We start from the raw sequence: 15,818 nt of genomic DNA on the forward strand, positions 1-15,818 counted from the left end.
ATCTATCGGTTATTCATAAAAACTTGACGATCCTACAAAGTTAAAGCAGAATATTGTACATATTGTATTTTTGTAATATATAATATACAACTACAACTATAGTACAACAACAACTATAACCTATTGGTTTTTTTTACTTATTGGTGAATTAAACAGTTATCGTGCGATACGACTTATTACTTTATTAATAAAACATATAGTAATTCTTTTTCTATTTTACTATTAGAATAAAAAAAGAAGTTTCTATACGTATACATGCATGTAATGCGGTTTAGTAAAAGGACATGGATGAAATAAAAATGAAAAAATTAGTAAAAGTACAATATATAAGTAACAAGCAGTTAATTATGTAAATTACGTTAATATTTATCATTTTATTCAATTCCTTATAAATCCGCGTGTATCTTCCTATTCAATTGTATTAGAACACTATTGTGGATATTTAAATAAATTAGTAAAAAGATCATTAATTTATACTTTCATTTTTACAGTTACGTTTCTTTTATTTCTATGCGAGAGAAAAGTATCATCTTAAAAAAATATACCAATAAATTTAGATTTCAAATTTGAACCATTGGTCAATTGTCCGTAATAAAATCTAGTTTAAGTGTGAATGATACTTAACGCTCGGTATCCTAGCAGAAACATCTCGAATACTATTTACAGGTTATCGAAGTACCTGCACCCAAGCACATTAAGTGAAGTTTAAGAAAAGCAGAAAAATCATAGATAAATTGTTAAAATGGTAAGTGGTACGGTAAATCTATATTTTGTTTTTATTCGAGAAAAACAGTAGATTTTTATTCATAAATATGAATTGAAATTTATATTGCGAATTTCATTATGAACCGCTTTCTGCCTAAAAGTATTTTACGGAGAAGTCGCATGAGTACTTTCATTAGTAAAATACAATTTTCCTTACGGGTGATAAAAAGTTATGTAAATTCGTGTCACTGCTCTTAAGTGTACAGTAGAAAGAACAGTTAAATAAAAATAAATATCGTATTATACATTGAATTGGTCTAACCTTATATGGAGATTAATTTCGGGTTACTCCCACATTGTGCATGCGGGAACAATCTAATTAATGGACGATGGAATATATCTTTAGCATTTCTGAGTAAAAATTTATCAATTTTACTCGCAATCAATACTTTACAGTGTAACGAAACAAAGAAATTTGTCTCTAATTCACTTGTTTTATAACATCTGACAGACTTCGCAAAGCAGACTTTTACCTCCTGTATTACTGTAAAAGTTACATGTACTTTTGAATATAAACCAGATACATTAAAAATGGGCAGATACATGAGAGTATAGTGTTACCTTATTACGGCATTAGTGTTACTGTTATTAATAATAATTGTACAACCTAGTTTTATATACGTTTCTTTTTAGCAACCTCAAATAATTTTAATTAAAGAAGGCACAGATGCTTCGCAAGGAAAACAACAGTTAATATCAAACATAAATGCATGTCAAATAGTAGTGGATGCAGTGAGGACTACTTTAGGTCCTCGTGGTATGGATAAACTCATCGTCGACCAAAATGGGAAAGCTACCATTTCGAATGATGGCGCAACCATTCTAAAACTTTTAGAAATTATTCACCCCGCTGCAAAGACCTTGGTAGACATTGCAAAATCGCAGGATGCAGAGGTAAATAATTAATTATATGTCATAGTAACTCTTGTGTATCGCAGTTTGATTATTTTGTATACATTATATTAATAATTATTTATCGTACAATACTACAAACAGATTTTTTCGTCTTTTTCTGGAAAAATAATTGCATAAAAATCTGAAAACTTGTATAGGATATCCCAGAATTTTACTGAAAAATTATAGTGACTTATTCTTTATATAAAACTGAGAAAAACATTACGTATGTTTGCATGCAAGTATACATGTATTGGTAATAACAGATTTTCATTGTAGAAAGTTGATTGTCCCAACTTTGTAGCATAATAAATTCCCTGTTGCATCGATGTCAAATTTGGATTTGTTCCTGGCACATATTAACATAAAATTTTCACTTACCATAAATAAAATACTGCCTATAATGATATTACTGATACACTCGATGTAAGTGTAATTAACTATCTGTAATTAGTGGCTGTTGTCGATTAAATTGTCAATTAATTAAGCTCCTTAATTAAAATAATGGTTTAGGGTTCATAAGTCAAACAAATTCACTTGTACATTGATAATAAAGCAATAGCTTGAAACTTTGCATATAATACAATCTCTATCTAAATAAATGATCAAATGTAAATGACCTTACGTCGAAACACTTTATAGACTACTATCAATGCCAATGAAAGCAGGGCCTGTATAAACAGCATTTTATAATATTATACCGAAAGTTTTTTGTTAATATCAAATACCAGTAAAAACCCAAAACTAAAATTCTACAGTTGAAATCCATCTTCCTTCTCTTTTCTTATCAAATTTCATATCGGTTAGATACATATGCTTTTCGAAAGAACGTCCCATGTCTGTATCAACATAATATTTTGAAGTGGAACATTAACAACACTAAATAAAAGTTTTTAATAGTATTAACTATCGGTGATGCTAAATTGTTATCGAGTGATGAACACAATTGTTTTTCTGCGCGCTGCAATAAAAAGTTGTTATTAACTATTTCATGCATACGATATTTGTTTGCTTATAACTTAAAATATTTATACCAGAAAATTTTTTATCCATTTTCTTTTTTTTTTCCTATCAGTTTTTCATTATTCCTATGTAAAGGTAACAGTTTTTCAGTAAAAAATCTGGGCGAAACGTCAATTATTTAAAGATGAACTCTGTACAAAAATTAAATAGTGATGTGGTTAAAGAGTAACATTACTAGCTTATTTACAGAGAACAGTATGTTAAGAACACAAAGACTGATAATATTCTCAAGATATGTAATTATTTCAACAGTGTTCAAACAAATTTTATTTAAATGTATACAAAAGTATTGTTCGTTAAAGGTTCACCTTGTATAATTGTTTTCTTTTGTTAATAATTTTGTAGCAAAAAATTTACAATTTTACGAAAATATACAATGAAAACTTATGTATATCTTAAAAATATTTATTTCATGTATTTATAAAGAAACAATAATAATGAATGTTTAGAGAGGTAACTTTTAACGTTATTTGTTGCTGTTATCATTCAGTATTGTATTCTAAATCAGTGAACCATTTCTTCTTAACTGACATGAAGAAATGTGTAGTTTTAATTGAATTGTACTTACTATATAAAAAGTGATCCATTTATATGAATTGTTTTATCATCCATTGTGTTTTGATAAAGAGAGTTTTACTGTGATTCGAATTTGTTAATATCAATTAAATTGCTTTTTTTCTGTTACATTATAAAGGTTGGCGATGGTACTACGAGCGTGGTGTTATTAGCTGGAGAATTTTTGAAACAAATGAAACCATTTATCGAAGAAGGAGTGCATCCGCGTATTATGATTAAGGCACTTCGGCTTGCGCTTCAAGTAGCGATTGAGAAAATAAATGCGGTGAGCGTAAAGATTGACAAATCTGATCAAACAAAACTGGTGGAACTCTTAGAGGAATGTGCAGCCACGTCCATGAGCTCGAAGTTAATTCATCAACAAAAAGAGTTTTTCAGTCGTATGGTTGTAAAAGCTGTTATGATGCTCGATGACATGTTGCCTCTTAATATGATTGGCATTAAAAAGGTAAACAGATCGTTTGCAGCCTGTAAATATCGTGGAAAATTTATTGAAATGAGTAAAATTGTATAATACCATTTTTAATGTTGTGTGTATAATTACGTTACGCAGGTTTCGGGTGGAGCTTTAGAAGATTCGGAATTGGTTAAAGGCGTAGCTTTTAAGAAAACGTTTTCTTATGCTGGCTTTGAAATGCAACCTAAGAAGTATCAAGAGTGCAAAATCGCTTTATTAAATATAGAATTAGAGTTAAAAGCAGAAAGGGATAATGCTGAAGTACGTGTAGATAATGTTGCTGAATATCAGAAAATTGTTGACGCGGAATGGCAAATTTTGTACGACAAGCTTGACAAAATACATAAAAGTGGAGCGCAAGTTGTATTGTCGAAATTACCAATTGGTGATGTCGCTACCCAATATTTCGCAGATCGAGATATGTTTTGCGCTGGTAGGGTTCCCGAAGAAGACTTAAAAAGGACAATGAAGGCTTGCGGCGGAAATATTCTCACAACTGTACACGATATCAAAGAATCAGATCTTGGCAGGTGTGAAACGTTCGAGGAGAGACAAATTGGAGGAGAAAGGTATTTTCTATATTTTAAACCTATCATTACTAATATACTTAATATACTTTTTATGGAAATAACCATAACCACTTGATCGACTGTGGTACCATCATCTCCCTATGGAAGATGAACCATTAAATATATCGACGATTCGTCGTCGATAAATAATTTATCTGTATACGGTATATTTTGCACTTGTCGAAGAATTATGACGAAAAATATGACACGATGTCATAATAATCATTTTTAGATTCAATTTCTTCTATGAAGGATCGCGCGCGAAAACATGCACATTTATATTGCGCGGAGGAGCAGAACAGTTTTTGGAAGAAACTGAAAGGTCTTTGCACGACGCTATTATGGTCGTGAGACGTTTGTTTAAAACGAATACCTATGTTGCTGGTGGTGGAGCTATTGAAATGGAATTATCGAAAACATTACGAGATTATTCTCGTGTTATAGCAGGAAAGGAACAACTTTTAATTGGAGCAATAGCTCGCGCGCTCGAAGTTATACCAAGGTACACGATTTCACTTTTAAAAATGTTTAATTTCCTTGGAAAATAATATAATAAATTTAATAGATAACATATAAATTTTAGACAATTGTGCGACAACGCTGGTTTCGATGCAACAAATATTTTAAATAAATTGCGGCAAAAACAGCATAAAGGCATGCATACTTATGGTGTTGATATAAACACCGAAGATATCGGTGATAATATGTTGGCTTATGTATGGGAACCTGCTGTTGTGAAAATTAATGCTTTAACAGCTGCAACTGAAGCAGCGTGTCTTATTTTATCTGTGGATGAAACTATAAAGAATCCTAAGAGCAGTCAGGATGGTGCTCCGCAAGCAATGGGTCGTGGCATGGGAAGACCGATGTAATAATAAATCGCTTTATTGGCTTTAAAAATTAACATGTATTAACATACTGCATCACGAACTTTGTTTCCACCATTACCAATTATTCGATTACGGTTTTGAATACGGTTTTTGTATAATCCCTTCTTAGATTGTAATATACGATAAAATAGATTTCATACTATTTTCCAGTAACAATTTTTATATTTTATTAGAAAAATTACAATTAATCACGTTTAATACTATCTCTATTGGGTTTTATACGAATATCAAATAAAAGATCACTCAGCTTCGCATTTATGAAATTATACAATTTAATGTTACGAACGAAAATTACTTTGTACGCTTAGAAAAAAATTAAAATAATTTTAGCTTTCATACTGCCTTGTTAAACACTTATTCATTGTGCATTAAACATCGATAAAAAGAATTCGCGTCGATGTAAAATTGCATTATTATTCAATCAACCTTTAAAAATATTTTCAAGTTAAACTCTGTAGAATTGGTAGAATTTCAATTCCTATATACATATATTACGTATAGATATATAATAATAATAATAATAATATGATATATTGCCATGTATCAATGATATTCATTCGTGAATTCTCTTAACATTGGCGTAGACTGATATTTTTTCATTCAAATTATAAACGAATATTAAAAATGAGAAAGCACAGTTGCCCCATTAGCAAATATGAATGTCAGCGGCAGATTGCTTTTAGTATTACTGCAATGTAGGTGTTTCGATGGTTCAAGTCGGCATTATTCTATACTCGAAAGAGAGAGATTCTGGGTACCTTTTTAGTATTTCCATTAAAAAAAATCAAAGCTTTTATCAAAAATAATTATTTACAAAACACCGCTATATTGCCATTGTAGCAACAAACATATATATATATATGACAAGTTCGAACATATCGGTGTATCGATAACTGAATTAATCGTTAAATCGCAGACAACTTCGTTTATGTAATGAGGTTACGACACAACTTTGGCCATGTTCAGTGAAGTTAAAGGAAATTGTGTTGTTTGTAAATAAAGCACGATGTGACCTTTGGTTAATGGAAAAATAAATATCAGAATTGGTATTGAGATAAGAACAAAAAAAGGATTCCAATTACCGATTTAAACATCAAACGATCACAGAGAAGCAGGAAATATGAAAACTGAAATATCGTGGAAACGTCGATTTTTGCGAAAAAAGTTGAAATATACGTTAATTTGCGTATTCGTAGTTGCTGTCATATTCGTAGTTCATCAGTTATTTTATTTTAAAGAACTCAATCGAGCGATCGTAGGAAAGTTAATTAGTGGATCTGTACTGACGTCTAATTATATTGTTACTAGTAAAGTGAGTTCCAAATGGAACGATACGTTGCATTCGAAACTTCTTCAGGATAAAAAAGGTCGAACTGTATCGTTGCGCGGTACGCGAAATCAAGATATCTCGAAATATCTGCCAAATGTGCGAGGAAAATTTGTTTGTTTCACTTCGAAGGACGAAATAGACTTTTTTCAAATTAACGATAATTATTGTGATTGTCCTCTGGATGGTAGTGACGAACCAGGTACTAATGCATGTAACAATGGTATCTTTAACTGTGAAATTTCGTCCTTACAATTAACAGGTATTTAGTAATTTAGACTCTGCGTCGTTATAAATTTCATTATAAATTAAGATATACCTTTCTTCTATACGATAATATTTAACTAATATACTTTTAAAAATAAATCTCAGTAAAAATACCATCTTATAAAGTTAACGATGGATATTGTGATTGCTGCGATGGATCCGATGAATGGGCTGAAGTTAAATTATCACGTTTAAGCAATGGTAACTGTACACGTGTAATTTTTAACAAATTTTTCCGTACGTACGTTATTCAAAATGTTTATTTTATATTATATACCAATAATTTGTTTCAGACTCTGGGAGTATAACTTATTATAGTACTAAATGTCCAAATAGATGCTAGTAAAACCTTATAGAAGAAAAATACCCAATTTAAATGTCCATTTTAATTATTCATTAATTTATATACGTCTTTGTATTATTTAAATTAGTAGTGTTTTTGATGATAAAGTTTTATAACGCAACGGAAAAGGTATTTCTTCATTTTGTTAAGCGTTTTATATCATCTAAAATAATGATCATAAGGGCAGTTAAATAAAAATAAGATCTTTATTAAATTTCGGATTAAATAATTTACAAAGAGAAATAAATTACGGCAGAGTTCCGACTATCCGGAATATCCAATTAACCAGTACATTCAACTCGATTACTTTTTCATCTACAATTGCTAATGTTGCGTATTTACAATTACATGCAAATATACGTTCGACGGTGCATGTAAAATAAAATACGGGGAAAAAAAAAGTGAAAATACGGCATCACATATATAATCTATGTTTAGTAATAAATTTTATATATACTTATATAACAATGGTCGATTTTTAAGTTATTTCTTAACGCATTACTATCGTGTCATACGTGTAATCCAATTTCTCGGTCCCGAGCATGCTGGATAATCAGAGCTTTATTACTTAACTAGAACTTTAAGGTTTGTTACAGTTACGGGTTCTTTTTTATTCGTTCTTTATATCAAAATAGAAGCGTGTTGAATTGAATGAGGTAACCTGTACCTGTGAAAGTAATAGAGGTATTGTAAGAAAGAAAATTTTGTACGCGATACGAGATAATACTTAACAAATTCATGTTTTTAATCTTATCATCGTAAACAATAAAGTACATATCATAATGTTACTCTGTATAATTTTTAATAGCTTTAAGAACATTAAAATGATGTTGTAAGCTTCTTGACTTATCTGCAAAATGTAAAGTTCGGTTTACGGGAACTCCCAAAGTTTGCAGAATATTATAAAATTGGTTTTCTTCTTCTTGAATCCAAGGACGATGAGAATCTTGAACTTGATAAGGTGTAACGTGAACGTTAGCGTCTATCTCTAAATAATTTTATGAATTGTTTAATACAAGATTAATGCATAATTGACTTACGCTCTTACACGCTAAGCTGGATAAGCTATACTTACTTAATTTTGCAAAAGACTTCAAAATAGATATATCTGTGATCCAGGTGTCCTTCAAACCTGCATGTCCACCATCTAACCACCACATGCTTTTAATAAGTTTTATGAAATTATTGATTTCCATATCAGATTTTGATTTATTTTGATAATAATGAAACTCGTGGAGTAACTGATTTAAAACGACACAACCTTTGCTAAAACCTATTAATGTTAATGTTGTTTTTTCAATACTGAAACATATAGGATCCTAAAAATGGAAACAGTAATTTTTTCTGTTAAAAATGATCATTCGCTATACTTTTATACTTGTTATATGGCATAACATAAACTGTGCGTATGTTCATACCTTATCCACGCTGCATGTTTTAATATGATCTAAACAAGATTTAACTAGTTCTTGTAAATGTTCTAAAGCATTGTGCGTCGGAAGAAATACTGGCACGCCGTATTCATTTGATTGTACAAAATTATCGAAACAGCTAAACATAGCATGTTTTGTTACGTACATCCTGTAAAACAAAATTGAACAAAATTGTATTAAATGTATCGTATTTAATATTGCTTCTAAATAGATCGTTCGAAAGATGAAGTAATCGACACCAAATAAGTGATTAAATTTCTATAAAGTAAAACATCGATTGTAAATTATGAATTTATAGAGTAGCTCAGGTATTACCTGGATGGTCGAATAACAAGTACATGCTTTTTAGGAAAGCATGTCGAAAGTATTTGGGCTGTATTCTGTAAACTCCATTCTACGTATTTTTTACTATCTGCATGTTGTTCCATGTTCTCCTGAAGGTCCTGCGTTTAAAGTATACATAATGTACATAAATTACTATTATTCGATATATATATGTACACGTTTGTAAAATATTTTATATACCTGAACGTCACCACCAAAATATAGAAGAACATCCTGATTTGGTGATAATATTGGATGTGAATAAATTATATCGTTACACCGGCCGATACTGCCAGGCACTTTCTTCCAAACCCAAATTTTTGATGACATGTGTGATGTCTCAATATTATTTGACTAAATTGTAATTTAAATATGTACAATAAACGATATTATTACATTCGTCCGATCTGTCCCGATACATATTCAGAAGTATCTCAAATTTCTACAATACTCCTTATACTTTTGTAATTTCATTGTGTTACGTATACATGCACATGCGTATATTTTATACGCAGCCAAAACGTAATACTATTTGCAATTCTTTAATGATAATATTTTGTATAGTTTTTAAAGAATTATTGTTTAATTGTTTATACAATTATATGCACTGGACACTTGTTTGATGCCGATGCATGTACTCTGATAATGATATGCGCAAACTTTTGTTAGACCACGATGCATATCTAAAATAGACGCAGTACCGCGGTTTGAATAATTATTTTCAATAATTTTTACATTTCAATATTTTTCATATCTTAGCCTCTATTTTACATTGAACAATACTTTTATCGTATACGTTAAATATATTTTCTCCTATTATACATCCATGGAAATGAATATACATGATTATACAATTTCTGTGACACATTTGGCAGAATCATTTCGATGGATCTCAAGAAAAAATGTGATGCCCGCGTTACAATAATGAAAATATATTCATTTGAATAAATGTCACTGTTATCGCCTTCAATTAACGTAATGTACACATATCTATGCACGAGCTATGTGCAATCATAAAAGAACTATTTTGAATCTGAATTTCATCATGAGTAGAGTCCAACAATTATTACGTAAGCCACAACGAAAATAGTGATTGTTGAGTCTAAACATTTTATTCAAATATTTTGTTTTATAGTTATACAAAAACGTTTGATATTTTTTGAAATTATTTGAACAGTTTAAATTGCGCGTCTTTATACTGTACCACATAACCCAACATCGAATATATTTTTCTTTTAGTTTTAAAGAAACGCAAATCAAATTTAATCATGCAGAGTGACCCGGACTCGTGTAAGACAGTGTGGGATCCTCTTCGAGTATTTGACCATTATGCATCTTATAAATATGCTGTTGTAATACTGAATAGCCCACTTAATTGGAAAGATGATATGCTGCTTCATATTTGGAAAAAATGTATGTTTTCTATTATTTATGGAAGTAGCATACATTAGATAAAGAAACTTAGATATATTTTTGATAATCTCTCTTCTAAACGATTTATTCAAAATTATCTATATTATTCAGCTCAGATTAATCTTACTGTTGATGGTGGAACATACAGGTGGCTACATTACTTAAAAAGTCAAGGCATCGATTTATTTAGTGGACAATACAGTGAATACGTGCCAAACTTAATTACCGGTGATATGGATAGTTGCCCACCTACCATTCTTGAAAAGCTGAAAAGTATGGGTTCGATAGTCGTCGATACACCTGATCAGAATCATACCGATTATACAAAAGCTTTGCTACAATTGGAACAATATATTAAAAAGGATAATATAAAGGTAATATAATATAATATAATATAAGGTTGTTTTAGGCACAAACAAATGAATTGCATTTAATGACCACAAAACTATTGTTAACAGATAAATGGGATATATGTATTTGTAGACTCTTCAGGAAGGTTTGATCATATCATGGCAAATATTAATACACTTTATAAAAGCGATAAGCTTATTAAACATGTACAAGTAAATTCAAAATCTCTTACTTGATTGTAATCTATTTTCTTTAAGTCTTTTAATTTTACTTATTAAACTATATTTACCAATTAATCAGGTAATCCAAATCGCAAGTAGTTCATTGACATGGGTCTTGAGGCCAGGTCTACATAGTATAATTATACCTAAAATTTTGATACAAAACAATAGCTGGTGTGGATTGTTACCAGTTGGTGCACCTGTTAATTGTATAGTAACAACTGGTTTAAAATGGAATTTAGGTATGTATAATTTTATACCGATCCTCGGATTTATTTGAATTTAAGTTTTTGCTTGAATTTTAACATTATCTACTAAAAATTTGTGTTAATATTTAAGTAAACAGGAAATAAATTATTGTATAATTACTTTCTTTTATTTAATAAGATTATATTATAGCTTTTTGTACAATTTCTTCGTATCTTTAAAGTATTTTGAAAGTTCCACTTTTTCGAAGGCCGTCAAACTTCTGTTGTTATCTACTAAAAAAACGTTATCTATATGAATATTAGTACAAACTTTTCAAATAATCCAATATAAACAAGTATTCAGTCAACATAGAGACAATCAATGGTATTTGTGACGTGTTGTTGCTACTATTTTCTTGCAAACGTCAGCAACAAGTTCATAATATGTAGATCTGCTACCGTGTATAAGCATCTCGAATCGGTAGCGCGACATCGGCAGTGTATAATGACAAATTAATGATAAAAATAGTGCAAAGTTTGCTCTTTTAGGTCCGTTTATATACATAAATGGAGTATCTTAAATTATTATTATGCTTATGTATATTTTTTTATTATGCTGAAACAGGTATACGTGGTGTTTTCTATAAATGAATGTTATGTTGTGCGTGTGATACAGCAGAGTGTTGTGTTGGCTACTTCTTGCTGTTGCTAAGTGGACATTGTCGATAAGAGGCTAGCTAGCAGACCTATATCCTAGACTCTTAGTTAGGGTCAGAATTTTTGCTAGGAACAAAGCGAGGACTTGAGAGAAACCGTATGTCTGTCCAATACTGCTGTTCGTTCATTTGGTGTGGAGTATTTGATAACTGCCCCAATGCTATTAGCAATTATTTATTTTTCCCTTAATACACGTAGATATATATTTCTCCTAATAAACCTTTCCTTCTTAGGACAAATAGCTTTACCATTTGCAGTAGTACTTAAATTATTTACTTTATACTTTATTTTATCTTCTAATACAATGAGTTTCTCTGAAAGTTCAATATGCACTAATTTGTTTACACTTCATTACTATGCGTTGTCATGTTTTCTCTTCCTTTTCACAGAGAACATAGTTAAAAAAAAGCGGTGTTTTATTTCATCATCTTCTGATCCATATATTGCTTCTATAGATTTCCTGTAGTGCCATTGCTAAATATTTGGTTACACCTACCTAGGTTAGGTAATGTGTGTACAGACTATGGTTTACAACTATCGGGTTATCTTGTAAGTATTGCGGTCTTTCCAGTAGCACAAACTAAATACACTTGATATAAAAGCAAATAGAAAATTTACTTTATTATTATTCTTATTGCAAATTTTAAAGAGTCCAGTTCGATTTTAACAATTATTTCTTTAAAATTACAATGGAAGTTACAAAAGGAATACTTTATGAGTTTAATAAAGGCAACAATGCAACAGAAGATGGAAGGGATATTAATGCAGTATATAGAGATGAGATCATAAGTGTAAGCCAGTGCTAAAGGTGGCTCCGGTAATTCCGAGCTGGAAACTACAGCCTAGAAGGTGAGTCTCAGTCTGAAAGTTCTATAGCGCTTGACGAGAATGTCCTGCGAACCTTGCTGCATCAAAACTCAATGGTAACTGTTGAGAAACTACCAGAGATTGTTAAGATTTGGCCACTCAATCATTCATTGACACCTGCATGCTATTGGAAAAGTCAACAAATTGGGTCAGTGGCTTTATGACGCACAAACTTTCAGAGTCTAATCATACACAGAAAGTGGATGTATGCTCTTCTTTGCTGTTGCATCTTAAAAACGCACCCTTTTTCAACCAAATAGTGAGTAAAGATGAGAAATGGATTATCGAAAGAAATGTCAAACACCAAAGACAGTGGATAGGCAAAAGAGAAACACTGATACCCCAAACTAAAGCAGGTATTCATCTACATAAAGCATTTTTATCTATTTGATGGAATATAAATGGTTTCGTTCATTTTGAATTCTTAAACTCATACCAAACAATAACAAAGAAGTTATGCCGTGAGCAACTCGAGCATCTTAAATCAGTATTAGAAGAAAAACAACCATCTTTAGTTTTAAGACGAAAGGTATTCTTCCATCAGGACAATGCTACTAGCCCGCGTACGGCGAAAAACGATGTCCCAGTCACCATATTGTAGTCATATTTGCCGGACATTGTTACATATGATTATCATGTATTTCATAGTGTGCAAAATCGTTTGAAGGGAAAAGATATGAATTCTACGAATAAAGTCAGAATGAAAGTTCGAGAAGTATTTTTCATCATCGATAAGTGAATTTCGAATGAGGGGCATTGAAAGTCAGTCTACTAGGAAGATGGAAGAGCATTTTATAAAATAAAGGAGAATATATTTAAAATTTTTTAAAATGTTATTTAACTTAATTTTAAAAAGTAAAAAAAGTATAAAAGAACTGCATTACTTATGGGATAACCCAATATAAGTGTGGTATATAAGAGAATTATCAGTTCCGATACGATAAGCGATTCGTATGATAAATATGTTCATAGCCCGTTAGACATTATAATACTTCTCTTCTGAAGCTTCTAATATTTACAGTTATTCTTTCCAAGTTTGCATATTTGATGTATATTGATTAAATACATTTTTCGATATCGTACAATGCTGGTTTAGTGCTACCGTTTATTCGATACGCTTGCCGTGTTAATGTCTAGCGTCAATTATATATGCATCACTCCGCATTGCGTGTCACGATATGCCGTGTTGTTCGGGATTAAAAAGTGGAAATCAAATAGAAAATCGTTTCATTTTTTAAATATTATAACAAATATTTTGCTTTTGATTATTTGTATATCTTTGCAGTAGTATTTGTATTGCTTTGTTTAAAAATGAACTTTCCTTTTAACAATGAATATATATAGAAAATGTAATATTTTAATCAGTTTAATGGTACACAAAAAATATTTTACTTTTTAGATAATGCAACTTTACAGTTCGGTGGTTTGGTAAGCTCTTCAAATACATACAACAATTGTTCTGAAGTTACCGTAAATACAGATTCACCAGTGGTATGGACTATGGGTATTGAACCATTCCAAAAAAGTATAAATAATTATGAAATACCACCAAACGTCTGTTGATAATACTTTTATTTAGTTCATTTCTATACGACTAATTTCAATATCTGCAATACCATGCGTTTCCATATGATGGAAAAGAAAATACATTGATATATTGTATTTTTAAATGTCTATTATAGAATTAATTCTACCTCCTCTACAAACTATAGATTATTTTTCATTCAGAGTTATTTGCACATTATGGTACTAAATTTTTTAAGTTTTTTAAAATTTGTACAAATTCTTTACATTAATTTCAATCACAAATATATGAAAGTATAATAGATTTTCTTAATGTAGGTATGTACACAGTGAATAACTTTAATATTTCGGCACTATACAATTTTCTTACTTTGTCACATTGTAATGATGTTCACAATTAAGAAAATAAATGTTTTGTTTATATCACCACTATGACATTATGTCTAGTTCACAATAGTATAAATTTTATTTACTTGATGTAAATACTTTATTTGTTATTTATTTATATAATGTTTGCCATACAATATGTTTTAAATGAAATAATATCTGATTTTTAAGTTGTATTGACATTTGGATAATTTATAAATTTACGTTATAATAATAAAGTAACAGTTTTCGTACAAAGCTTAAGTATTTGCATGGGTATATCTATTGTATATTGTTGGTATGTTATATTTTAAATAGTTTTATATGTTAAAAATTATACAAATTTCTTACAAATCTATTACAGCCTGTCAAGGACAGTCACACTTTCATAAATAACTCGTTTTAAGAAATAAAAAAATGAATATTTTTATAATGATAAAATTCATTTTCCTTCTTTTGTTTGGTTCTATAATATTTAATCACAATGGTATACAGCAAATCATGTTTCTACATTTTTCACATCCATACAAAATAATATAATCTGGTGTTGCACATATCTTTGTTTTTGGACTTTTATATTTTTAGGAGGTATAAAGTTTAAAAATGAAAATTATATGGGTGTATAAATATTAAAGCTAAAAACCAATGTTGCATTAACACAATAATTTCATTTGCAATGTTTTTAAAAGTCAATGGCATACATTAATATGTCTCTTCTTTTTGGAATATATTGAAATAAAATAAAATAAAATAAAATAAAATAAAATAAAATAAAATAAAATACACTGAAATAAAGCAACGAGTATGGGAAAAATATAAAAATGCAATGTGTTTAGTGTGCTTAGTATACTTGGATTTTTGTTGTTATTGTTTTGTTTTTCTTTTAACTATTGCAATACATATTTTTGGTTTAATTTTAAGACTCCATCAGAGACTCTAACTCTGATTAAGAAAATTATAATTTGTACGTTACTTGTAAAGAATTATTTGGGATGTTGAAAAGTTAAATAATTTGTATTTAGTTTGGACTGGGCAAATCTTTAAAAAATATTTTCTTTGACAACAAAATTGGGACGAGAAAGTCAGTTTTTTCAACTATAAGCCATGAAATATAAATACAAATTAGTATTATATACATTCCTTAGAATTTCATATTGTATATTATTGGTTGAAATAAATTGCATCCTTAGTTTGAAACAGAATATGAATATAATGAAGTGTACATATATTTCAACAGTTTTTATATTCTATTTTATTTTCTTGTTATTTTATACTGTTCGCAAATCATAATGTTTTTTACTTT

General features: G+C 29.7%; 3 protein-coding genes across 3 annotated transcripts; 2 read left to right on the plus strand and 1 right to left on the minus strand.

Annotated features, from left to right (window-relative positions):
- The first annotated feature begins 595 nt into the window (after nt 1-595).
- On the plus strand, nt 596-5,416 carry Cct7 (chaperonin containing TCP1 subunit 7). The gene is made up of 6 exons (XM_076908098.1): nt 596-745; nt 1,399-1,659; nt 3,377-3,706; nt 3,812-4,284; nt 4,517-4,786; nt 4,868-5,416. Exons 1-6 carry the CDS (start codon nt 743-745, stop codon nt 5,154-5,156), a joined length of 1,626 nt encoding a protein of 541 aa, XP_076764213.1. The 5' UTR covers nt 596-742; the 3' UTR covers nt 5,157-5,416.
- Nucleotides 5,417-6,239: 823 nt separating this feature from the next.
- On the plus strand, nt 6,240-14,412 carry LOC143431404 (uncharacterized). Its single transcript, XM_076908116.1, has 7 exons — nt 6,240-6,763; nt 6,874-6,969; nt 10,108-10,281; nt 10,393-10,655; nt 10,740-10,844; nt 10,933-11,095; nt 14,025-14,412. Exons 1-7 carry the CDS (start codon nt 6,295-6,297, stop codon nt 14,186-14,188), a joined length of 1,434 nt encoding a protein of 477 aa, XP_076764231.1. The 5' UTR covers nt 6,240-6,294; the 3' UTR covers nt 14,189-14,412.
- On the minus strand, nt 7,829-9,343 carry LOC143431397 (mitochondrial protein C2orf69 homolog). Its single transcript, XM_076908108.1, has 5 exons — nt 9,070-9,343; nt 8,860-8,987; nt 8,530-8,692; nt 8,187-8,430; nt 7,829-8,099 (listed from the first exon to the last, which is right to left on the minus strand). Exons 1-5 carry the CDS (start codon nt 9,196-9,198, stop codon nt 7,897-7,899), a joined length of 867 nt encoding a protein of 288 aa, XP_076764223.1. The 5' UTR covers nt 9,199-9,343; the 3' UTR covers nt 7,829-7,896.
- Nucleotides 14,413-15,818: the final 1,406 nt, after the last annotated feature.

The sequence above is a fragment of the Xylocopa sonorina genome, chromosome 17, assembly GCF_050948175.1.
Source record: "Xylocopa sonorina isolate GNS202 chromosome 17, iyXylSono1_principal, whole genome shotgun sequence".
In the NCBI taxonomy this organism is placed as follows: Eukaryota; Metazoa; Arthropoda; class Insecta; order Hymenoptera; family Apidae; genus Xylocopa; species Xylocopa sonorina.